Source organism: Larus michahellis, chromosome Z, assembly GCF_964199755.1.
Source record: "Larus michahellis chromosome Z, bLarMic1.1, whole genome shotgun sequence".
NCBI classification, from domain to species: Eukaryota; Metazoa; Chordata; class Aves; order Charadriiformes; family Laridae; genus Larus; species Larus michahellis.
The window spans coordinates 87,601,128-87,627,237 of record NC_133930.1 but is presented as its reverse complement, the minus strand read 5'-3'; the positions used below and the strand labels follow the sequence as shown (position 1 = coordinate 87,627,237).

The following is a 26,110-nucleotide window of genomic DNA, read 5'->3' as shown; positions in this document are numbered from 1 at the left end:
GGGGAGAGCGGGCTTCTCTTCCCTGGTCATCCGGGCCAGCAGGGTGATGGCGGCTGTGGCCTCGGCACTGGCCGTGCCGGTGGTGGGTTCGCTGGGTCACCCCGTGCCCCCACCCGAGCTGCTGCGCGGCCTCCTGCCTGCTCCACCGTGAGACCCCGTACGCCTCGTCACGGCGGCGGGCTCTCACCGGGGCCCGGGGCGGACGGGGGGGACGCTTCGCAGCGCTGCGTGTCTCCGCGCGGCGGCTGCAGTTGCAGGGGGGCGGTTCCGGCGCCCGCCAGGCCCGGGGCCGCCCCCGCCGCGCGCGGAGGTCACGTGTCCCACGCGGGGCGGCGCGCGCAGGCGCGGTGCCGGCGGTGGGGGCAGGCGGAGGCGCGGCCCGGCGATGTCCGCGCCATGAGCGCGGAGGCCGCCCGGGCGGGGACCGCCGGCGGCCAGGCGGCCCCGGGGCCTGGTTCGCCCGCCGGTATGGAGCCGGCGTTGCCGGCCGTTCCCCCGCGGGCGGCGCCGGGGGCCGGCCTGTTCGGGTGGCTGCGCGGACGCTGCCTGGGCCGCAGCGCCGCCGTGGACCCGGCGCGGGACACCTTCCGCGCCATGACCGGGCTGTACGGCTCCATCCAGCCCGCCGACTCCGTGTACCTCAGCACCCGCACGCACGGCGCCGTCTTCAACCTCGAGTACTCGCCCGACGGGTAGGGGCCCAGCGCTGTTCCCCGCTCCCCCGCCGGCCCCGACGCCGCTCCCGCCAGCCCGGGCGGCGCGGAGCCTGCTGAGCCCGACCGCTGCGGGAACCGGGCCCAGCCGGCGGCGCTGCCGTCCCGTCCGGCCCCCCCCCGGGTGCCGGGCAGGGCTGGTGAGCCCCGCTCGGTCGCGCTCTGCCAGGGGGCCGCGGCTGTCGTGACCCGTGGTGGGGGGACCGTGAGGTCTGGGGCAGCGTCGGGACTCGGCCCTGGTGGGGATGGGCCTGGCTCGGCAGGCCCGGGCGGGAGGCCTTTGCGCTCCGCCGCTCCTGCCCGCGAACGGCGGCCCGGCCCGGCACGCGGGGAGCCCCCGCCGGGAGTCCGTCCCGCTGCCCAGGGCCTGGCGTCGGTCCCGGCTTCTCTGTGGTTGCTTCCGCGGGAGGAGGGGAGGCGGTACACTGAGGCACACGGTTGAGAACAGGGTGGCGGAACCTCTTCGTTAAGGCGCAGAAGCGTTTGTGCCAGATGTCCTCAGAGAGCCAAGTTTCTGTTTGAAACGTGACACATTTATTCATTGCGGGTGCCATGAATTTTGTGGGTCTGCGTTGAGGAAGGAGTTGAGAGGTGTCTTGCTGAACACTCCTGTAGTGGTGTAGACAAAAGCAGGTGGCACTTGGGCTCATTTAGAACACAAGAAGTCCTGGAACACCAACTGAGAGCAGAGTGAGTTAACTTCAGAGACACCTGCATATTTGTATCCTGCAGTGTGCTCGCATGTGGGGTTTTCTTGACAGAGAGGCCTTGCCGGCTAGGGCGGTCTCAACAATGTTTGGATAGTCAGAATTGAAATCTTAGTTACCCTTGATGGCTGGTCAGCTTTTCTGTTTTCAGTGAGTTTTTATCAGAACAGGCTTCTGGTTTCTGTGAACATCTGAACTCATGACACTTTTGCCATAGTTGAGCTGTAGAGATGACGTTCAACTCCTTATCTGTTTCTCCGTTTTTTGAAAAGGAGAAAGTTAAGCTTCAAAAACTGTCAAAATAATCCTCAGGTGACTGTTGCTGGAAAGTGATTTCTTTTGTAGATCCCCAGCCGGGTGTGAGGAAGGTTCCTGAGGCATGGGATCCTCCCTGCAGTGTGAAGAGGCTGGGGGGATCGCTCTCCTGGCTTGGCTGCAGCGAGCAAATTGGAAAAATACCTGCACCTGGATGTTTTGTACTAGTGTAGAAACTGTCAGCTGCGGTAGCAGTGTAATTGGTCTGTTGTTCAAGACTATTTGTGCAGGTTTCTGGCAAAAGGTGTACTTCTGTATTCCTCCCACCTCCTTTGTGCCTGAGGCGTGTGAGGCGGCATGGTGAGCTAAACCAGGGACCTTCCTGCTCCAAAACAAACCCAGCAAGAAGGTTCTGGTGTCACAGAGACACATCCATGGACCTGGTGTGGTTGCAGGGCCAGGCCCAGCAGACTACCAGTGGTGCTGGGTGTGAGTTTGCACCATGGTTCTGAATCTCAGTTGCCTGAAAACCAAATGAAATGGCCCAAACCTTGCTCACTTCTGTGTGATTCTCTGCTGGTTATGCTCAGCTTAGAGCTGTCACAGAGCTGGCCTAACCTGCGCTGGCCAAGACCCATCCTGTGCAGTGGAGACTTCTGGTCTCTCTGTAGCTTCTGTCGCTTGCCCCTTCTGTCACCTTCTGGCTCCTCGAAGCGCTGCTGTGGGGCTACGGCGGGGATGGTGCCTTTGGACTTTGTGCTGCGGGTGAGGTCTGGCCCGCAGGAAGCTGCTCTCTCGCACTCGGCGTGCGGACCAAGGGCAGCTGCCTTCCTGCCATAATGCCTCTGTACGGGTTGGAGCTCTGCAGGGCTGGGGGAACTCCTGAGCTTTTCAGGAGGTCAGCTTCACTAATTTAGCAGGCCAGACTTCACTGTCACTGTCGTGTCATTGGACTTAATCAGACCTTTTCAACATACATGAACCCATTAAATATTGATGCCCTAGGAGAGGCTGGTGCAGAGCCAGACAGCCTGCCCAAGTGGGTGTTTTCTGTGCCTGTTTGGACCCCTGTGAACTCTCTGCAGACTTCTCTCTGGTCTCATTCACAAATAATGTGTATCCTGGGACAAGGTCTTTGATTACTTTTTTCCTCCAAGGAAAGCCGTAAATACACAGATACACAAAGGTCTTCGTGTGGGGAAGAAAAGGTGCTTTTTTTTAAAGGAGGTAACATCCTTGAAATTGTAGTTCTTGAAATTGTTCTGGTTTTGGCAACTGAATTAGGTGATATAGTAAGATACTAAATCTTGCTCCAGACTTTTCTGTGTCCTCAGAGTAGTAATCACCGAATCACACAATGATAGGGGCTGGAAGGGACCTCAAGTGATCACCTAGTTGAAGCCCCCTGCTAGAGCAGGTTCACATAGAGTAGGTTGCACGGGAACGCGTCCAGGTGGGTTTTGAATGTCTCAAAAAACATGGATAACAATTAGCTAAGTTCCCAGCCTGAGTCTCTGCTAATGCCCAATTTAGACTGGTGCCAGTGTCTTGCTATTACTGCCTTTGACCGTCACTTCCGTAACAGCACTACTGCATTTAGACAACAATACCTTTTGTCCAAGGACTCTTTTTCTTTGTACTTAATAGTATGTGATGTCTGACAGCAATCCCCTGACTTCTTTGCTATTTTAAAAAGTAAACATTTTAAATCTAAACTTTATAATATAAGCTTTTAGTGAAACAATGACTCGGTTGCAGAAAGGCTAGATATTTTAAATAAAGCTTTGAATCAGTCTTATTTCTGCCATTAGCATTTACTGGCTTCATGCTGTTCTGATGTAGAAAAATGCTGGTAGTCAGCAGAGCTTGAGTAGTCGGATTATCGGGGAAGGGTTCTGTCCTTTAGAGTTTGGTTTAAAAATTCTGCTCCTGAATATGCAGTCTGAATGTCATCTTTGTGCTGCTTTTGGGTGGATGCCAAACTGAATAGCCATCAAAGTCAGTGTTATGGCAGGAGATGAGAAAACTGTACCTACGTCTTTACCCTGAAGAAGTCGGTGGTTGCACCTCAGCACAGGCTGCCTGTTACGAAGAGGTAGTGTAGCTGGGGTAGCACCTGTAAAGGTCTTAGGGGAATATTGTCGTGGTTGATCAGGGAGGCAGACCAGAGGGGGGTGTTTCCATACGTTGTCCTCTTTGATGAGGGTTGGTGCAGTGGCAGTGTAAGGGTGGCTCATGGCCAGCTGGCTCACCCGAGCGAGCCAGCAGCCAGCACTCGACGCCGGCTGTGCTCCCTCCTTCTGTACAGCCCCTTGCAGACCCTCGCATATTACAGACTCTTCAGCTGATCGGCTGACACCCCGGAAAGCAAACTACAGTGTCTCCCAATGCCCTGAAAAGTGTTGCCAGTGGAAGAACAGAGGGAGGCAGTGACATGGGCACAGTCATACGGGAAATCTGCAGTAGAATTTCAGAGTAGATGCCTTTCCACTTACTCTTGGGTGCTGATGTCTTTTTTTTTCCTCTTTCCTGCAATGTGAAGCAAGATTTTTAGTCTCACCTCCGTCCCTGGGAAGGTAATGGAGCGACTTGTTCTGGATGTCGTATCTAAGCACGTTCAGGAGCAGGAAGTTATTGGAAGTGATCAACATGGATTTACCAAGGGGTGAATCAGGCTTGACCGATCTCGTAGCCTTCTGTGATGGTATAACTGGTTGGCTGGGTAGGGGCAGAGCAGCAGATGTCATCTACCTTGACTTCAGCAAGACTTTTACACTGTCTCTCATAACGTCCTCCTTAGGAAACCGAGGAAGTGTGGACTAGATGAGGGGACAGTGAGGTGGATTGAGAGCTGCCTGTGTGACAGGACTCGGAGGGTTGTGATTAATGGAGCAGGGTCAAGTTGGAGGCCTGTAACCAGTGGTGTCCCCCACGGGTCAATACTTGGACCAGTATTGTTTAACATATTCATCAACGACCTGGACGAGGGGACAGAGTGTATGCTCAGCAAGTTTGCTGATGATACCAAACTGGGTGGGGTGGCTGACACCCCAGAGGGCCGTGCTGCCACCCAGCATGACCTGGATAGGCTGGAGAGCTGGGCAGAGAAGAACCTAATGAGGTTCAGCAAGGACAAGTGTAGGGTCCTGCACCTGGGGAGGAAGAATGTCAGGCACCAGGTTAGGGTGGACCTGCTGGAAAGCAGCTGTGAAGAAAAGGATCTGGGGGTCTTGGTAGACAGTAAATTATCCATGAGCAAGCAATGTGCCCTTGTTGCCAAGAAGGCCAACAGAATTCTGGGCTGCATAGGGAAGAGTGTGGCCAGCAGGTCAAGGGAGGTCATTCTCCCCCTCTGCTCTGCACTGGTGAGGCCACAACTGGAATACTGTGTCCAGTTCTGGGCTCCCCAGTTCAAGAGAGACAGGGAACTACTGGAGAGAGTCCAGTGTAGGGCAACAAAGATGAGTGAGGGATTAGAGCATCTCACTTATGAGGAAAGGCTGAGAGAGCTGGGACTCTTTAGCCTGGAGATGAGAATGCTGAGGGGAGACCTTATTAATGTTTACAAGTATCTAAAGGGTGGGTTTAAGGAGGTTGGAGCCAGACTCTTTTCAGTGGTTCCCACTAAGAGGACAAAGGGTAACGGGCACAAGCTGGAACATAGGAAGTTCTGATCAGATATGAGAACAAACTTCTTTATGGTGAGGATGACAGAGCCCTGGAACAGGCTGCCCAGGGAGGTTGCGGAGTCCCCTTTTCTGGAGACTCAAGACCTGCCTGGATGCAGCCCTGAGTAATGTGCTCTGGGCAGTCCTGCTTTACAGGGGGGTTGGACTAGGTGATCTCTAGAGGTCCCTTCCAACTCTGAAATTCCATGATCCTCACATGAACAAAGCAGTGGGTTTCATGCCAGAGCTTGATTCTTCTTTTTTTCCCAGACAGGAACCACTGAGTTTGTGCACTGCACTGCAGAGGTGGAACAAATCAGCCTCAAGTAACTTCTAAAAAAAAAACACTGATGTAAATACACTTCACTATGAGATTTAAATAATGCCATCGTTGGATCTATGAAGTAAATAGCTGTTACAAAACAACCACCTTGCATGTTAAAAAAAAAAAAAAGTGAATTAAAAAAATCATGTGGTGCACATGGTGCACAAGCTGTGCATTAATTATGTCAGCAGCCAGGCAGGAGAAGAGTCATGGTCTCTTGAAGAGGAGTTAGAGAAGTTAACTTCTCCAGAATAAAACAACATGCTATTTTCTTCTACGTTATTTGTGTGTTATGTACTTGAGAATAGTCATCTGCAAGAAGTTAATAAAAAACCATGAACACTGCTGCAGATTCTGTGCAGTGTAAACAGAAAGCCACGCTAAGTAATGGTGAAGCCATGTTTCCCTGAGGACAGGGAATGGAGGTTAGCTGGATGCACACAGGTGTAATTTCTTTTACTGAATACAAATGTTTCTGCTTTGCTCTGGTCCCCTACAGGTCAGTGTTGACTGTTGCTTGTGAACAGACTGAAGTACTGCTTTTTGACCCAATCTCTTCAAAGCACATCAAAACTCTCTCTGAAGCTCATGAAGACTGTGTAAATAATATCAGGTAGGCCAGAAGGAATAAAAGATCTTGTATTTTGTCTTACCATAGATGCTTTTCTTACAACAGTGTGATAAGTTTGTGTTACGCACTTTCTTGGGGAGAGTGGGTTTTGTGAAGCCATTAGGCTGCAGTTTGCTTTGTACCATTTTCCTTCTCTTTGGTATTGGAGGTGGGGAAAGGCTGGAAAGGGGAAGAGGAAGAATCTGAAAGTGGTGGTGTATAATGCTGGCAGGTGGTCTTGTTGATGGAAGAGCTGCAGTTTATGGGAGGAGAAGAGTGTCTTCTCCTAAGGGCTGCAGTGTGGGTCCATGTGGGGGACGAGTGGGATCTTTCCTCCATCCTGGACAGTTTATCATAATTTTTCAAATAATTTCTTATTTTTTTCCAGTGATTTTCTTGGTTTTCTCAGTCAGTTCCTCTATGGCTGCAACAGTGAGGGGACGAGAGAGACTGTCTTCATGCTGTCATACTTGGTTAGCAACTTCATTTGCCGTTGGTGTGTCAGCATCAGATGTTCCCCAGACCACTGTAGGTAATGTGTGGGAACACATCAGTGGTGCACTCTGTGCAGACTCATAGGTCATTTGCACGGCATTTCATCAGGGTCAGCATTCACTTGCCAGTCACCATAAATCACCTTTTGCACAGCCAGTTCTCTCAGGTACTTAATACCTTTCTCCGTGGTGGTCCATTTGCTCAGGTGGCATCCGATGTCACCCTTAAAGGGATACCTGCCCTTTACGGCCGACACGAGTCACCTCCACAGACTGAGAGTGTCCAGCTTTCTCCCAATTGCTTTATTGATACCTCTTGTCTCTGGCCAGGTTTCCCAACTGCCTGGCTTCTCTACCTTTTAAGTCTATGGTATCGTCCCCAGTATCCCAGCATTGGAGCAACCAGGTGATAAGTGTCTCACCTTCATGATGGCTAAAGTCCTTTCTTGTATTTCGCAAGTCCTTCATAGATAAGTATTGAATGATTACCTCTGTCTGATTCCTCCTCCTGTGTTGACACTGCCCGAGAAGGACTCTCTCTGTGATCTGCTTGAGAAGGTCCCTTTCACGGATCTACTTGATAAGGACCCTCTGCTGGATTTTTGGCAGAAGAATTCTCTCCCATGCTATCTTGCTTTATCTGGCCTTTGTCATAAGGGGCAGGGGAACGAACTGACCTCTTTTTCTGCATCCTGGCCACTGAGGCAACTCGTACTGGTGCTGATGGAGTTGGAGTAGCAGCAGTGTTCGTTGTTGGAGCGGTCGGAGTGGCTCATGCTGGTACGGGTGGTGGAAGTCTACTCCTGCACCAATATTTAATAAGAAACCATGCAAATGCAGAAGAATGGGTAATAATAATAAGAAAAGGAGTTGACCCGTTGATCCCTCAGCTTTTGTATTGAGCATGATGCAGATGGAATGGAATACCCCGTTGATCAGTTTTGGGTCACCTTGCCTGTCCCTTTCTCCCCACAGGCGCAGCCCCTCTATGCTCTTCTGCTGCTGACCCTCCAAGTCAGTACATAAAGTTAGAAAGTTAGCTGACCTTGGCTGTTACAGCAGTTAGTATAAGCGGGAGCCTCTCTCTCTGCATACCATTCCGTGGTATTCACTACAAACATCAGACCTTACCTGCTAGAAGCGAACGTAATATGCCGTTAATTTCACTCAGTTAAAAGATGCTTAACTGAAAATTACTGAAAAGAAAATTGGTTCTGTTTTACCTCAAACCAGGACAGGTATTATCACCTGCTTTAACTGGTCTTTGGAATGCCCTGAATGAACGTGGTAAATCAGAGCAGAGCAAGTAATGTGGGATTTATGTTTGAAATGCAAATCCGAGGCTGTAGCAAGATGAGGTATTTATATGAATATGGCTGGTATTTTGAATCATAAGAGGTATTGCCATAGTTGCATAGAAATTTCGAAACAAATATTGGCTGCTTTAAATACTGGTGTGATATAGATGAGCTGGGAAAATGAGGTGGCTTCTGCAATTCAACTTGAACTCAGTCTTTATGGTTTAAATCTTTTGCCTGTTTCTCAGGATGAAGTTGGAAACAGCAAGCGTAGGAACCTAAATCATCCGGGTTTTTGTCATGTAATGTTTTTCCTTTTAAATTCTATTATTTTTAGCTGTTCTGGGTCTGAGAATAGAATTTCACATGTGAACTTAATACACTTTTTAACCTTGTGGGCAATATTGCAGCCTCTCTTCGCTCAGATTCTCAAAGCAAAAAAACCTAACCCAAAAACCAAATCAAATAAAAAAACACCCAAGAAAACTGTAGAAGTATTGTGAGCGTTTTCCCTCAAAAGAGTTAAATAAAATGTGGGCTGACAGTGTCTTTGTGCATTATTCAGATAAGTTGATGTTTTTCACAAGCTGCCTGTCCTTTTTAGAAGAGAGTGAAATTTTACATCAGTTGGATGTCTTTCAGAAAAGCTAAAGTAAAAGCTGGGGCTGGCAGACACAAATAGAAGAGATGTTGAGAACATGCTTTTCTGTAAGGAAATACAGTTTTTCACGTCTTGCATGCTGGTGGCTGTCCTTTAAATGTGTTTAGTTTTTAGATAATGCTAGATGATTCTATGAGAAATAAATCCGAGATATCGGAAGGCAAAGGCGAACGAGATTTATTTTCCTTTTTATATACCCCTAATGCAGTATCTGATCCTTACATTCAAACTGCTCTAGCTCGGGTTTCAAGTGAGTTACTCTGGGTCACATTTTACAAAGGGCATTCTGCTGCAGCCTCCTTGGCCTGTTGGCTGTCTCTCTTGCAGTCAGCTGTGCTGGTCCTGAAAATTTATCTCGTTCCTTAGTTGAGAACAGCATTGAAACTTCCTACCACTCTCTTCTCTTATTCAAAGGATCTCCTTTTTTTCCACTTGGTCTGCATGTGAGGCTTTGTAAGTCTGCTCTCTGCTTCTCGCTGTGTGGTTTGATTGATATCAAAACACCAGTACTACCTCCAAGCAGATAACTCTCAGATCTACTGTTAATCACCAGACTAAGGTCCTGCCTGACAACGCGTAGTGAACTTTCCGCTCTCCTTTAAAATGCTCCTTAAAGATTTATTTTTTCTTTGTAGGATAGCGGCACCTTATTCTGTCTTACTGCACGTCCCCATTTATTTATTGTTATAAATTTAGTTACAAGGTACTTAACTGTATTCTTTAAGACATGGCTAATACAGCATTACCTGGAGTATTGTTTCTGCTTAATGAGCAGGACTCCAGGCGTTACACTGCTACAGAAATTGCTTGTAATAAGCACAAAAATTAAATACTGCCACTGCTGTGCCCTATAGCAGGTGTTTCAGAGGTATGTGTGAACAGGGAAGTATGTAGTGGTCCTCTTCCAGTAGTCTCCCAGTCACTGGGGATTTGTGTGTCATCGTCTGAAGCAGACATTTTTTTCACCTGAATTTGGTCAGGTTTTAAGCTTACTTAAAACTCTCCCATTGAGAGCTCCATGGCACAAATGTGTTTCAAGGAGGATTTAATAGTATTTTTAAAACTCACTAGCTTGGTTTGAGGCCGTCTATTTTTTTGTGTCTTCTTTTCTTAAGTAGGAAGACAAGGAATAATTAATCTATATTTACTTTCTCTGTCTCAGTCAGTTTTATATGCCTGAGTCATACGCACCTTCAATGAGCTCTTTTTCAAATGAATCCCAGTCATTGCCTGTGTGAACCATTTGTACCTCCCTCATCTGAAACTTGTTTGTGGTGAGTGAAGCAGGGTTGCTGTAGCATCCAAGATAAAGGCAAATGGTGGATTTCTATAGGCAAGAGGTGTACTCTCTTTTACTTTTGCCCTGAAAAACTGAAATATTGGGTTCTTCCTGTTGTAGTTGGTTATTTTTCATTGGAGTTGTTGCTGTTTTTACATGATGTAGCCAGGTTCTAAGTCTAAAAGATAAAATGCTGTTTCTAGGGGTAACTTACCACATGCCTTTGTGTAGATCATTCTTGCCTTAGTATTCATGTACTTCTGGTGGTTTTTGGATAGGTTTTATTTTCCCTTTTATGTTTAGGCTTTTTTTTTCCTGAATGTCTTCATCGGGCATGAATTCCAAACATAAAACAGTATGCTTTCCCCTTCTAAAAGTAAGGGCATGCATAAATTGCAGTAGGAATGGAGTATGATCTATTTTGATTGTGTAATCCAAACTAAATAATTTGATCCAGTAATTTTCTTGGTGAACCAAATAACTTGTCTAAGTACACTTTCAAAATCATATCTTCACTTGGTGTTTTTGAGAAGTCTTGCATTTGCCTCAGTGTCCTCTAGACTCAATTTATTACCTAGCTATGCCTTTTTAGTGCTGATTCTAGCCCTTCTATCCCTTCTGTCTGATGAAGTGTTTTTACATCAGATATTCTTTCCTTCTGTAATCACTTGAAGGTTGTCGATCTGCCTCATACTGTTTCAGGCAGAAGTGATACGTACATTGAATTTTGGCTGAAGACTGGAGATCATCATCGTGAAGGATTACCACCTGAACAGGCTAAGGACTTAACCTGATCAGTGTAGTAATCCAACTGGTATGACCCATATTCTTTTCCACTTTCTCATCTTCTCCCAAAATCGTCTGTGAACAGAGCAAGAACTCAGAACTGCTAAGTGCAGAACATACATAGTGCATATGGAGCACCATGCATGTGATATAAATGAATTGCTGCGTAGAAGTGTACTGTAGAACTGCAGGTCTGTAAATACCTTGTGAAATGCAGAGTAGTAGGCTTGGTCTTCTTGCGGTAGTTGGAGATAAACAGAATTTCATGTTGTGTTGTGATTCAAACTCAAACCACTCTAATCCTCAAATGCACATCTCTACGGAAGGAGTCCATAAATTTGGGTAGCCTGTGCACTTGTGCAGCATAGCACTGGTACTTCCAAAGTTGATCTGAAATGCTCATGTGAAAGAGTGCTCTGCACGTGCACTGTGATATGTGTACCTGCTTTTGTGCATTTGAAAGGCTTAACTTCATGTGCCTGCTTCAAACACATGAACTGTACTTTGGGGAAAGGAAAGGCAGAAATGTGGGAGAAAAAGCTCCTTGCTTTTTGGTGGAGACTGTCACAGAATCACAGAATGGTGAGGTTGGCAGGGACCTCTGGAGATCATTCAGTCCAACCCCTGCCAGAGCAGGGTCACCCAGAGCAGGTGGCACAGGAAAGCGTCCAGGCGGGTCTGGAATGTCTCCAGAGACGGAGACTCCACCACCTCTCTGGGCAGCCTGTGCCAGGGCTCTGCCACCCTCAAAGGAAAGAGGTTCCTCCTCATGTTTAGGTGGAACTTCCTATGGTCAAGTTTGTGCCTTTTACCTCTTGTCCTGTTGGTGGGCACCACTGAAAAGAGCCTGGCTCCATCCTCCTGACACCCACCCTTTCAGTATTTATAAGCATTGATGAGATTCCCCCTTCAGCCATCTTTTTTCCAGACTGAAGACACCCAAATCCTTCAGCCTTTCTTCATAGGAGAGGTGTTCCAGTCCCCGCATCATCTTGGTAACCCTTTGCTGTCCTCTCTCCAGCAGTTCCCTGTCCCTCTTGAACCAGGGAGCCCAGAACTGGATGCACTGCTCCAGATGCGGCCTCCCCAGGGCAGAGCAGAGGGGGAGGATGACCTCCCTTGACCACCTGTCCAGGCCATCCAGGTGGTAGAAAACCTTCCTGGCTGCAGAAGGTCTGCATAGCTCCTCCTGGGTCTGCGGCTGCAGCGAGCGATGCTCTTTGGGCATTGCAGAGGTGGAGGGGCTCCAAGGAGAATGATGGGCAAAGGTGGAATGAAATTAAGGGTCTAGGGGAATGTGCAAACAGTGGCAGCGTTCAGATTTAAATCTAGTACATGTTCCCAAGGTAGCAGTACTCTGTGTAGTATAAGCCACGTGGTTGGTAAAGCTGGCGGGACATACACCGTATGGAGCAGCAAGGTGTCAAAGCGGTCGGGGGCTTCCAGTAGGAATAGCAAAAGGTGATCTTGCTTTTAAAAACTTCCTTTGAGTGCAGGGAGCTTATGTCTGCGGTGGGGAAGAAAGGAAGGTTTATAGACAAGTAGGAGAAGAATGACGGTGGGTATGCAGGTAGAAATGAGGACAGTCAAGAGGAGCATGCGTTTGATTAATTACAAGCTGATAGGATCTTGTGTAGTCTGAAATGAGGATAGAATTGCTGCCTGTCTGTAGTAGAAAAAGGCTCTGGCAAAAATGAGGAAGATGAAAGACATAACTTACAAACATTGCAGGCTGGCAGAGCCCTGTTGCAGGGACTGCCAAACCACTCAGTGGGAGTGTCTTGCCAGTGGTCCAAAAGCTGACCAGTACTAGGATGTTTGTGTCTTTTAAAGACTTGTCAAGTTTAAAACTAAGTATTGTCCAGATGGGTGACTGGTTTAGTTACCACAGGGATTCTGTGTGAGCATTTGTTCCACTGGTGGTTTGGTGGTTGTGTGATCTTTATGTGATTCATTTAAAAAAACCAAACAAAAAAAAAAAAAACCAACCAAACAAAAAATCCCTTTTACTATGCTTCTGCTGTTTGTATATGTTTGCTATTACAGATGTGCTACTGGTTCATATCCTAAGGGTACTGGTTTTCAATGGAACTGTTTTATTGGTAAATATTCTGCTGTATGTTAATTTTTTTGTGTGGCCACTCTTATTTATTTCTCTGTTAGCTTAAATTCCTGCTTAAGAATATTTAAATTGGAGAAGACACTAAGCAGACACAGTATTTCTCTCCCATTTTCAGGTTTCTAGATAATCGACTGTTTGCGACTTGTTCTGATGACACTACAATAGCACTTTGGGATTTGAGAAAGCTGAACACAAAAGTGTGCACTTTGCATGGTCACACTAGCTGGGTTAAGAACATCGAGTACGATACCAATACAAGATTACTAGTAACGTCAGGGTTTGATGGAAATGTGATCATCTGGGACACAAACAGGTAAGTGGCTGTGTTACTGCTGTTACATTTCTAGAACACAGGAGGACAGGTTTCTTCTGTACAAGATGGAACACCTGCTTCCTTGAATGGTGCTATAATGCATTCTTAAATACTGGGATTAGTTTATAGCCCTTATCAAGAACTTGCATCACCTTTATATGGTATTAGTCCAGTAGCTAAAAAGAGAGCTTTTCTTGCTGACGTGACAAAATGTAGTTTGGTTTTTTTGTTGGTTTGGGTTTTTTTTTTTTGAAAAATCTCTGTCTTCATTGTTGTGGTAGTATGAAAATGTGACTTTTGCCATTTCATTAAAATCTGATTTAAATAGGATAAAGACAGTACTGAAAAAAAGTTTTTGAATTAATAAGGATGCTCAGCAGATCTTGGACTCTTCTGGACATTATTAGGGACTTGAGTCAAAGCTAATTGCAGCCATTTCTTGTGGGTTTTTTTCACTGTCCAGGTGCACAGAAGATGGATGTCCCCACAAGAAGTTTTTTCACACCCGTTTTCTTATGCGAATGAGGCTGACTCCAGACTGTTCCAAAATGTTGATCTCAACCTCCTCTGGATATCTTCTGATTTTGCATGACCTTGACCTAAACAAATCATTAGAGGTTGGCAGCTACCCCATTTTAAGAGCTAGGAGGACAACAAGTTCAGGTGAATGCTTGTGGAAGAGTCTCTGGCAGCTTCTGTGTTTGAGTTGTTTTATGGGATACTATTAGCTAGCAAAAGAAGGCAGAGGTAGAGTCAGAAGGACTCTGATGAGGAAGTTTTTGGCACAGCAGCAGTTCTGTTGTTCAGGGGGTCATACGGATCTGTACGGTTCTGACTCAGGTAGAGTCTCTAGAGTGATTTTTGGTATCAAGACTTCAGCACTACAGGATAAAGCGCCTGTGGAATTTTGTCACCTTGAGCTGGGAGTCTCTAGCTTTATTTATCTATCTCGGTCCTGTAAAAAAGAAACTTAACTCACATTAAGTGGGCTGACTGTACGTGGGCTCCAGCAACTACTAATGGCTTTTGTGTAGTGGTGTAGTTGCTCTTGGCAGCAGACCTGGAAGAATCGCCTGCTCTGAAATGTCACTGCTTTGTGGTACTAACAGAGCAAAATACTGACAGAAACTCTGCCGTTTAGGATGTCAGAATGTAAAGAGAGTGGTCTCGGGAAGAATTCATGCCCCAGTTTCTAGTAGTGTCAGTGCATAAGAAGGAAGGAAAGCAGCTTGCCTCTTATTCCCAGTAGAGTTTGTTGTGCTGGCAGTTTATTTGTATGAGGCACAAACAGAATGGTACTTTTAGAGTATAAACTGAGCTTTCAAAAGTGTTTTCTTAACAGGGTGCCTTACCCTTTACTTAACATTTCTAAGGAGGGATAAGTGAGGGACGTGCGTAATAAGTGGGCTGTGCATAGCTGGGATGTTCACATGGCTCATGCTGTTTGCAGACATAACTTCATCAGGTTCGTCTGGTCCTCGGGCTGTTGGTTCACCATGTCACCAGAATGATTCAGGTCTACTGTCTGAGAAACACATGTCGCGGTCCTCCCAGCGAGAAGGTAGGAAAAGATTTTAAAAAAATAATAATAAAAAAAATCATGGACTTTGACTCTTTGTATCTATAAGTGGCCAGAGTATAATAGCTTTTGTCTCTGTGACTTTTAAAAGAATAGCATCGTTATGACTTCTAATAAACCAATAAAATACTGTTGCACAGCGAAGGCTGGGGATCTGATAATTTTTTTCCAAGAAATCTGATGACAGCAACAAGATCTTTATTTTATATTAGTACATTATTGTTATTACATAGAGATGCTCTCTTTCCCTTGTGTTTTTTCCTCAAACAAAGTTTGCATGAATGACCTTTAGGGGAAAAAAAAACAACGAAGCAGAACATAGCTATGTTGCTTTTTGTATTCCTTAATGATGGGAATATGTGTCTGCAGTTTCTCCATAAGAAGTGAATAGCATGGAAAAAGAATACGCAAAGACGTCTCAAATGTGGACACGGTGTTTTGTGGAGTTCTGATTACAAACCAAGTCCTACCTAACTACAGAGCTATGAAAACTGATGATCCTATGGTTAGCAGGCTTCCTCTGAATCTAGGATACATTTCAGAGAGTCAGTGTGAACTTGGCAAATTGGTGAATAGTTTGTGAATCACATGCAGTTTAAAATAAATATAATGTTAAGTTTTAACTACCCTTGGTTCTGAGAATTTCAGTTGTACTTATGAAAGGAGGAGGCTTATCTGGATACTTGGGCATGATTTACTGGTGAAAAGCTTTCTAGGGGTGAGGGGGTGCAGGGAGGCAAACTGCATACAGCTGAACAGACTTTGGAAGGAATTCAGAAGTTTGAGAACCAGTAGTTCTTACAGAAAAAACACTCTCTAGACTTTGTTTTAATGATAATGAAGAGTGTAGGTGTGGAAAGCTAACTCTGACTTAGTTCACAATATGAGGTGATTTAACACAGCTCTTGGAAGGCAAATTTCAAAAAATAAGCTATTTAAAATCAGGCCTGAACCCGTTGGTATTAGCTTCAGTTTTTCGTATTTGATTTATCCTTTCATAAAGGTGCGGTCTTCTCTAGCAGTCAGGTGAAAGTGTCACCTGTTTGACCTCATTTCGGCACTAGACTGATGAGGTGAAGATCAGTGTATAGACTTCATTGAGACCTTAACCTTGACTTCCCCTTGTAGGTGGATCACCTAGAAATAGTTTGGAGGTCTTAACACCAGAGGTTCCTGGAGAAAGAGATCGAGGCAATTGCATTACATCACTACAGCTACATCCAAAAGGGTGGGCTACGCTTCTTCGGTGCTCAAGTAATACAGATGACCAGGAGGTAAAACAAATATGTTTTTTTAAAAAATACGTTAAGATGTATCGAACATACAACTGTATTGAGATTTCCTTCTTTTGGGGTAAATTTGCATTTGAATAAATGAGTCTGTTATTGCTGCTTACAAGTTTTTTTTACAAAGATCATGAAATTCTTTTTTCCTTTTTTTTTTTAATGATCTCATATGACTTTGTATCCTGCATTCAATACTCCTGTTGTCCATCTCTGTCACAGAATACGTTTTATAGGTCACGGCTCTGTTAAGAGTTTTCAAACAACAGTTGTGCTGCCGAATACATGACTTAAAAATATGTAACTGCCAAAATGTAGGTGGCATTAACTTGGAAAAGACAGAGGATTAGAGAGTTGTGTACGTGGTCCAAGTTGAGCAGAGAAGCTCCTCTGAATTCCTCAAGTGCCTTTGGAATGTTTTCTACCTCCATTGGTGCTTCAAGGATGAAGTGCTCCTGCTGTGCTGATGATGCTTTCCAGAGGCTGCTCCTACACTGCTGTAAAAAAAACCTCATGGTGTATTTCTGCATCTCCTTAAAACTGCCACGCCATAGGTCTGAATGTGATGCATTCCAGTGAAGTTTATGTAACAGAGTGCCTTGGTTTCAACTCTCATCCTAAAACTCTGCAACTTAAATATAAAGGGGGTATCAATGATCTTTCTGGCAGAATCCATTTCAAACCTTTACTTGAAGTAATAAGTCATAAGACCATCTACAGCTCATATACCACTTGCAGATTTCAGTCCCGTAAAAACAGCTTTAAAGAATCATAGAGTCTTAGAATCCCAGGTTGGAAGGTACTTCAAGGATCATCTGGTCCGACCTTCCTTGGCAAACCATAGTCTAAACAAGATGGCCTAGCACCCTGTCCATCTGAATCTTAAAAGCGTCCAATGTTGGGGAATCCACCACTTCTCTAGGGAGGCTATCCCAATGGCTGATTGTTCTCATTGTGAAAATTTTTCCTCTTGTGTCCCATCCGAATCTCCCCAGGAGTAACTTGTACCCATTACCCCTAATCTTTTCCATGTGACTCCTTGTAAAAACAAAGTCTCCATCTTCTTTGTAGCCACCCTTTAAATAAAGGAATATGGTGATAAGGTCTCCCCTAAGCCTTCTATTCTGAAGGCTAGCAAACCCAGTTCTCTCAGCCTTTCCTCATACAGCAGGCTTCCCAAACCTTGGATCATCTTGGTGGCCCTTCTCTGGACCCTTTCCAACCCATCCACAACTTTTTTGCAGAGTATTCTGGGTGTGGCCTGACAAGTGCCAAGTCGAGTGGGATAATGACTTCGTTATCTCTGCTGGTGATGCCCTCAGTGATGCAACCCAGCGTCCCGTCAACTTTCTTGGCCACAGCAGCACATTGTTCACTCATATTGAGCTTGTCCACCAGAACCCCCAGGTCCCTTTCCATGGAGCTGCTCCGCAGTTGAGTAGATCCCAGCCTGTGCTACACTCCTTGATGATGTTTTCCCAGATGCAAGAGCCTATGCTTGTCCTTGTTGAACTTCATGTGGTTCATATGGTATGTTAGCCCACTCTTCCAGCCTGTCCAGGTCTTCCTGTGTGGTGGCTCTCCCTAATGGCAGACTTTAAGGCCAGTGTTGGATCATGTTTCCCCAGATTCTGTTTGTGAAGTGTCACATAATAGCTGCTATATTGCACTGGGACCCTGTTGTAAGGCAAACAAGCAGTCTGTAGTGCACTCAGAATAGCGAAAAAACTTCATGGACTGTATACAAAAAGCAAGAGCCTGCGGGTTGTGTTTTAGAGCACCTGCTTTTGAAGAAGTAACTTCCGGGTTAACTCAAGTTCACTTAAAGCTCAGCCAGAGCCTTCAGAACACCTGAGCTCCATCAGATGGTCCTCTTGCAAACACCTTTTTTCCTAGGGTTATTTCAAAGTTATTGCCGTGGCAGTTGTGCAGACCACTCTGTTTTCAAGGCACAGAGCTTTTATATTTATTTTCCAAAACCACAAAGAATTATTTGAATACTTGACCAATAATAAACAGTTTAGTTAATTTGATAGCTGATATAAATTGGGGTTGGTTTGGTTTGGTTTTTTTTTTTTATCGGGTTTTTTTTTTGTTTGTTTATTTGTTTGGGGTTTGAAGAAAGCCATTCTTTGTAATGGTGACCTCTTACAGGTGTGTAGAGGACCGAATGAAAGCTTAGCAGATTTGTTACAAATTTTAATGCTGGTTCTGTAAACTTATCATCAAACCAGTATACGACACAGAATTTTTTGAAAATGGAAATATTATATTGGTTTGGCTGATACTGGTGATTGACCTAGTTATAATTTCGCATAGTCCTAGTGTCTGACTTACTGTCTTCTATTAATATTCATTAGTATTGTTCCCTTTGTGTTTATTTCAGTAGAATACATGGAACAGAACTAAGAACAGTTCTTTTGCCTTGTGGCTGAAATGGATCTTTCAACACAATATAAACTTTGTCATAGAGCTGTTTTTGCATTTGGTTTGAGATTAGATAATTAGATTACACATTAAAATCCCTGGCTGTCTCACAAGTACTGATCTGGCTATAGAGCTGTTCATAACACTCCTTCAAAAATGTATTTACCTCTTGTTTCAAGATTTCTTTCCATTTGAAGTTAAGGGCATAAGATGCCAACGGTCAATTGTAAATTACAGTAGGCCGAGTTCTACTTTATTATAGATTTCATTTAAATGTTTACTAAATTAGAGCAGATGCCTGGCCAAAGGATTAGGCTTTGCTCTTTCCAGATAAAAACTAGATTTAAAAGATTATATCTAGCACCTGTTTAATTAAAAACGCAGCTTTTTTGCTTAGACAGTTCAAAGCGGAGGAGATGCCAATGGACTGGCCTGTCTTCTGTGTTTCTTAGTCGGTGTGTATCAAAGAGTAGATAAGCAGTCGTATTGGTCGTTCTTGTGTTATTCGCTTAACATGCGGTGGGAGAGAACGAGTGTTTGCAGTGCTGTACTTTTATTTCAACATTCCTTTCTCTGCCTCTCTCTTTAGTGGACTTGTGTCTATGAATTCCAGGAAGGAGCCCCTGTGCGCCCTGTCTCGCCTCGCTGTTCCCTGCGATTGACTCATTGCATTGAAGAAGCCAATGTGGGCCGGGGTTACATCAAAGAACTTTGTTTTAGTCCTGATGGCCGGATGATTTCATCCCCGCATGGCTTTGGGATCCGCTTGTTGGGGTTTGATGCACACTGCAGCGAACTTGTCGACTGTTTGCCCAAAGAAGCCAGTCCCCTGAAAGAAATCCGTTCCCTCTACTCCCACAATGACGTGGTACTGACAACCAAGTTTTCTCCAACACACTGTCAGATTGCCTCGGGGTGCCTTAGCGGATGTGTTTCTCTGTATCAGCCAAAGTTCTAGGCACATCTTGCATCAACAGGACCTTCAGACGTTTGTGGTTTTCACTTCAGTTTAGTTGAAGTATGTTCTTTCTGAGTTTTCTAAATCCAGACAAGATCATAGTTGCTATGGTCTCTGAACACAACAGCGGAACCAGTTTCCAGCCCAGCACTCTGTGCATTCTCATACTGCACCCACCAGTCCACTTCCACATGCTGTGTTTCCAGCCTTCCAAGCAGACCTCTGCTCCTGCTGATCCTGTGCCATCGAGTCATTGTTCTGGTTTGTTTGTACCATAGTACTTGTTGATAATTTCCTTTGATGCAACTTGAAGTGGGCTATTCAAAACAAATGTAGAGGGGGCAAGGGTTGCAGTTCAGCCAAAAGGCGCCCTCAGGTACGCCGCCTCCTTGTTCCAAAGGAGCTGGACTTCTTCACGTACACCTCCTTGGCCTTTTCTGTTGCTGAAGCTACCATATGGTGATTATTAGATAACGAGCTGCTTTTCTACGTAACTGACACAGTTAGTTACTGTCACAAAAGAAAAGAAAATTTTGTTTTAATTTATATATTAATTTGGTTGTTTGTGATTGGCTAGAAAAATGAGCCGACTTTCTGTAATGTTTGCTGCAGTTAACATGTGGTTTTCTGTGTTTGCATATATTGTGTTTACTGCCAGAAGGAAGAGGTTTTGGATGGAGATGTAGCTGCATTTTTTCCTCAAGAGAATTTAATAGGAAGAAACTGGGGCAGGGAAGCAGGAGCTGAATGGGTGAAGGCCCATTAACCCCCCTGCCCTGTAACCACTGCAGATGAACTGTTGGGACACTTCGTGTGAGGGGGTGTCCTCGGCCAGCCTCTCTCGGGCAGCTTTGACTTCTCAGCCGCCAGGGTTTCTGTTGTAGGGAGCTTTCCACATCGTAACCTAAACCGTAATCCCACGTTTGAAACTTAACACTGCAGAATTTTCTGCTGATGTTAAGGCTATGTCCCACCTGACTCTTCTTCTACACCTCACCCGCACCATTGCTGTGAGAGGAATTCATGTAGGACGGGTCCGTAGGATCACCAGATGAGCCTTTCTTCACATGTACTGTCAGTTTGGGAATGGATAAAAAGCATGCCTGCCTACAATAAGATCTTTTTGGATTCAACCGGTAATTTATCGTAAGATGTGAAAAATGCTAATGTTCGCCATTAAATCACATATTAAGTATGAATGCCAAGTTTAGGCCTCAAGTTAATACAGCTAACCTTGTAAATGCAGTTATTTCAGTCTCATACATCAGTATCAGTTTGTAATATTCTCATTACTTACATGTTCCAAGATCTTTTTTTTTCAGTATTTCACTAAGGTTTTGCTGATCAATCACACACTCAATTCAGGAGGAAAACTCTACCTAAAAAGGACTGTCATATTTTGGCGTTCAGATTCACTATCTCCAGCTCGACAGAGCGTGCTTTTTAAAAGTTGACTCCTAAAAAGCCTTTTGCAAAATACGTGTTTGGGGAAAAGGAAGACATCTATGCAGATGAGATTGCTGGAAATACATAAGCCCAAGGATCCTCTTGTGGTTTTGAATTTGTGTAGGTAGCATACTCTGGGTGTTGGTGGAGAAATCTGAAATCTAAGGTTCCTCTGCATTATGAGAAAAAAAAAAAATTGATTTTCTCTTTTGGGAATTTCTTTAGTAATACAAAGCCTCCAATACTGGGTATTTGGTAATCTGAGGACTAGTTAATTACTCCTGCATTGGGTTTTCGTCACCTCTGGGAACTGACTGCTAAAGGACCACATTCAAGTAGTCAAGTGTGTGCAGATAACAGACTTCCTACTTTTTGGTAAAAGTCCTAAACTTTCTTTCTCGTGGGTTTTTAACAGAATTATTTGGTGATGGTATCTCAGTAGAATAGCATCCCAGCTGCAGGAGGAGGAAGAAAAGTTTTTTAAGTAAATATACTCAGTTAACTTAAAATGCAAATTAATGCCCATGGTCTTATCAGATAGGAACGCATAGGTTGGAATGTTCTGTAGCGTATCTTCTGAGCAGTTCTGTTGCTGCTGAAACTATTGTCTGGAACTCAAAAGTACACCGATGAAATCGCAAGTGAAGTCTTCTAAAACATCAACTCTTGAGTTCAAATACTTGTACCTTTTGAATGCTTTTGACCTGTGGGCAAGGAACACAGTTCATAAAAAGGTATTCTTTTAATTTTAAATTAATTGGCTGAGCCATGAAAAATGGGGCATAGTGACTAAATGAATAAAATACGCAAGTGTATCAGACCGGTTAGAAACACGTGGCTTCCATCTGCACCCAGCTCCATGTGAACGCAAATAACAGCCTGTGAACACGAACCTGCAGGTGGAGCGGCGAGGATTTGTGTGTTTGTTAGAAGCATTTCAGGGGCACTTCCCTCGTTAATGACTTAAAGCAATGGAAGTGAATTGTACAGAAAACTTGAGGACAGTTGTGGAACATAGTATTTTTATGCAAAGGAGGAGCTAAGCTACAAGGAGTTTTTAATTAGCCAAGGTATTTGGGGAAAAAAAAACCAAACCAAACGCCAAAAAAAAACCCCATTAGCAGCTTGTTCTCCCCCTGTCCCTGCACTGGACCATGATGGCTTTTTCCCTAAGCACTTGCTCTTCCCACTTCTAGGCTGCTGTTTTCTCATCTTACTTAGTGCTTTGCTAATCATTAAAGGGGCTACAGGTGACATTTTGAAGAAATCTTGAATACTGTTCTCACAGTCTTGAACTGTGTTCATTTTGGAGGCGAAGAAGCACCCGTGAAATCAAAGCAGTTCTTGAGTTGGTTGGTTCGTTTGCTTTCATAGCTGGCTTTGGTTTTTCCTATCAGAAATTATTTGAACTGGTAGATTGCTTGTGACTTTAATTCTATGCCTGTTAATATGCACTGAGTGTTACTTTTTAAATTCTACCTCATGATACGCTGTTTTTTACGAGTATTGTGCTGAAACGGTGGACACTGACTTTTCTGCATAAGGAACTTTACTGCGAAGCGAGACGTGTCATCCCACCCGGGTGCCAGCCGCGGCGCCCACGCTGGGGGCGGTGGGTGACAGTCCCTGCCCTGGGAGCAGGAGCGTGGGGCTGATCTCAAGCTGACCTGGTTGAGGGGTTTGATGGTACATTGGCACTTCTGTAGTGTGTCCAGCACATGCATATTAAGATGGATTCTGTCCGTGTATGCTGTAGAAATGTTACCTAGTTCTTCTGATTACGTTGTAAGAGTTTGAATTAGAGTAAGGAGGTAATCTTGGGTCTTGATTGTTTGATTACTCCTTTTCAACAATACTTGGAAATTTTCAGTGAAGGTTCATCTCCTACCTGTGAAGCTCACGTAACACTTAATGAAACACTATTCCGAAGTTTATAACTGGTATACCTTGCAGTTGCATCTTGGTGGAAGGACTGATTTTCAGTCTTTCTGAATAGTATTACCTTGCCTTATTGAATTAATGAAGTAATTTGTTGGTGAGATTTGGACTATTTCTCGATAGTAAAAAAAACCAAAACAACAGTGTGTCTTACTGTTATGTTTCAAAAGATGAATTCCTAACCTTCTATAACTGTATAAAACTGTCTGAAATACATATAAGAAAATGTTTCAAATAGTAGATGAAAGACTGCACCAAAGCAGAGTATGGTAACGACTTACACCGGAGGCTTCTTTACGCTGGTTGACTTTTGACCACTCAAGCGTTACATTACTTGACAAATTTTACAGTGTTTCCTACTGAAGATAGAGCTCTCTGTGTGACTGTAAAGCATGCAGTACGTTTTTTAAATGCATGGTTTCATATTCATTAACTTCTGTAGTAAAAGAATTCCTCCATTCACAGCATGGCTGATCAGCAGAAGCAGATAAACTGCATAATTAAGATCTCTGTGGGAATGTGAACAAATAGCAGCATCTACAGGAACCAAACTAGTGTTTGAAGGTAGTAATCCTGTTGTAGTAGTCCAGTGACTTTATGTTGTGGGAGTAAATGCATTTTCTGAGTGTTCCATTAGAGTCTTTAAATCACTGCAGACATTTGTGGGGATGGGGAGAGAAACTATTAATGGGACGATACAGTGAAATTTCATGTGTATGTACTTTCTCTGTATGAGGTGTGTGTGTGTGTTTATTTCAGTGTATATTCCGCCATGGGGCATCAGTTCACTTGTCAAACATGGGTAGTTCAGGGAATAATGTAACCTCCAAACGGAACTATTGGGGATAGGAGGAAAAGCACAGTGATACAGACAGACACACACACGCACGTTTGTTTGCACTCTTGGAGTCTTGGTAAGGACAGTTTGATTGCCTACTACCAGAATTAGAATGTAAACATCAGGTTTTTCTGGGGTTTGGGGGGGGGGATTGGTTGATTTTGGTGGGGTTTTTTTTGTTTGTTTGTTGGTGTTGGGTTTATTTTTTTAATTTGGGTAATACTGATGTGGAGAAGGTCCTGATACCGTAAAACATGGGTCTGTTGCTCTATGAAATGTGAACTCCTAGAAGAAAGAAATACACTTGCCAAATGAAAGCTTTTAAAAAATCTAGTTTACAAGATTCAAAAAAGGTGGAGTAAAGGGAAAAAGTCAACAGCCCATAATATTTTCATCCTGCAGGAAAAAGAAACTTCTCATTTCCTGATCTTGGTCAAAAGTGCATTTTCTTAAGCACTAAGTATCTTCAGTTAAGTGTAAGGTTTTTAATACAAGAACAAATTGTGCATGTAGAATATTTTGAAATACCTGAGATTTCATAGTAAAAATTGTAGCCTTTTAATACAGTATAGGAAGTATCAGACCTGCTCTGAAAATATTGTACTTACAGCCGTACAGTAATTTACTATTTGTGGACAGTTTCTTTTGCTTGCATAATAAACTAAACAATAATTCAATGAATTAAAATCTATTTTAATGTATTTATCTTACACTGAGCTCTGTTCTGTAATGCTCGCTGGTTCTTATCTACTCCGTGTAACTAAGAGGAAAAAACCAGCGCGTAGAGCAAAACAAACTGCAGGTCTCCCCTCTGCAGGTTTCTTGGCTACTGTCCTTACCGTCAAGCATGCTTGTGAGAAGAAGCAGCTCTAGAGAGCAGGACAGATGTTGGGGCTAGTATCATAATGACAAACTAAGTGTAATTAACCATTCCACTGCCTGAGACAGTACCTGCCAGGTAGAGAGCTCCTTTTGTTCAAACAGCAAACTCTTGAAAGGAGCATTGCTGTTCGCGTAAAGTTTTGCTGAAGGAGCCTTGCAGAGGTGAGCTCAAATCTGTCCCCAGGACCAGCCTGAAGCTGGGAACTGTCCTGGGAACTCTCGGGCCTGCGCTGCTGTGGGCAGCCGGGTCTGAGCAGCGGGTCCCGGGTTGCCTGTGCCAAGAGCGACACGCTGCCCTGCAGTGCTTCCCCTGGCGAAGGTCTGGGCTCCAGTGCAGCCACCATGAAAGCAGCATCTGCACAAAAACAAACTCGCCTTCGTTTCACATCACCTGAGGCACCAGCAGTGGGGCACATGGGGCAGGTCACGGTTATCAGCTGCAGTGGTCCGTGTAAATGAGGCCTCAACTCACACAGGAGCAGCGCAACATCTGGGTTTGAGTCAGCAGGTGGATTTGAGTTGGGGGAAGGAATACAAGCTAAGCAGCGGAGGAAATGAGCACACTTTGTTGCCCTGGCTTTGCTATAAAGGCAGTAATTAATACTAAGCTGCTGTGCAGTTCTCAGGGGTGTGTGTCCCAAGCCCAGCTGTAGTGCTGTTCTGTCGAGTTTTCCTGAAAATGAGAGCAGAAGCGTCAAAATTTCACTCTGAACCTCTTAGCTGTGCAACAGCCCTGTTTGATGCAGACCACCAGAGCAGGAAGTGGTAAACAGCCTAAAGTCATGTGCTATATCCAGTTTACCTACTCTGACACCGCAAAAAAATGCTGTTTGGGCTTGTCAGTGCTTCTGGCTTAGTCTCGCCCCCTCCTTGTACACTGCATAATAAATGAGGGGAGGAGCCGTCTCTGTCTAGTTGTTAGGGATGTGATGGCATTGGTTTCTGTGAGAAAAGCCTAATGACTCTCCCAGATTGACTTCCCCGTGTTTATTTCTCATGGCTGTTACTGGAGCCTCTTGCCTTTCCCAGCCACGCCATCATGTCAGGACTGCAGAGAGCTGTTGCCTTCCATACGAGTTTATTTTCCCAGGCAAAAGGCTGTGGTCTTCCCACCTACCCCCTGCAAACAGATAAGAACTGTGCCAATTTGGCTCCCTGCTTAGCATAAAATAGGTTGTGCTGGTTTCAGCTGGGAGTTAATTTTCTTTCTAGTGATTGCTGTGAATGGAATGTCAGTAATAGCTATTGGTTTTAGTTGTTGCTAAGTGATATTTACACTGTTCAAGGACTTTTTTCAGCTTCCTATAGAAGGATAGACAGAACAGAATAACCTATGAAATATTCCATACCATAGACGTCATCCTCGGTATATAAACAGGGGTTGGCCAAAGGGTGGGAATCTGCAATCGCTGCTCAGGACGGTGCCAATTCACTGGGCAGTGAGAGTGACCCACACCATTATTATAATTCCTTTTCTGTCATTGTTTCTATTAAACTCTCTTTACCTCAACCCATGAGGTGGGATTTT

General features: G+C 44.6%; 1 protein-coding gene across 3 annotated transcripts; it reads left to right on the top strand.

The window, feature by feature from the left end:
* The first annotated feature begins 352 nt into the window (after positions 1 to 352).
* Positions 353 to 24,387, top strand: DCAF10 (DDB1 and CUL4 associated factor 10). Of its 3 annotated transcripts, none has more exons than XM_074569197.1 (7): positions 353 to 692; positions 6,168 to 6,281; positions 13,034 to 13,231; positions 13,695 to 13,894; positions 14,682 to 14,792; positions 15,939 to 16,084; positions 19,110 to 24,387. In XM_074569197.1, the coding sequence occupies exons 1-7, from the start codon at positions 397 to 399 to the stop codon at positions 19,476 to 19,478; spliced, it is 1,434 nt and encodes a 477-aa protein (XP_074425298.1). In that variant the 5' UTR covers positions 353 to 396; the 3' UTR covers positions 19,479 to 24,387. The 3 variants fall into 3 exon arrangements, with proteins under 3 accessions (XP_074425298.1, XP_074425299.1, XP_074425301.1); XM_074569198.1 differs by having other exon boundaries at positions 356 to 692; positions 19,134 to 24,387; XM_074569200.1 differs by lacking the exon at positions 6,168 to 6,281 and having other exon boundaries at positions 356 to 692.
* The last annotated feature ends 1,723 nt before the right edge of the window (positions 24,388 to 26,110 follow it).

Excerpts from the sequence above, each read along its gene's own strand:
- DCAF10 (XM_074569197.1), top strand. The coding sequence starts at position 397 with ATGAGCGCGGAGGCCGCCCGGGCGGGGACCGCCGGCGGCCAGGCGGCC. Across the intron at positions 13,232-13,694 it reads ATCATCTGGGACACAAACAG|GTGCACAGAAGATGGATGTC; the intron begins GTAAGTGGCTGT and ends TTCACTGTCCAG. Across the intron at positions 13,895-14,681 it reads TAGGAGGACAACAAGTTCAG|ACATAACTTCATCAGGTTCG; the intron begins GTGAATGCTTGT and ends TGCTGTTTGCAG.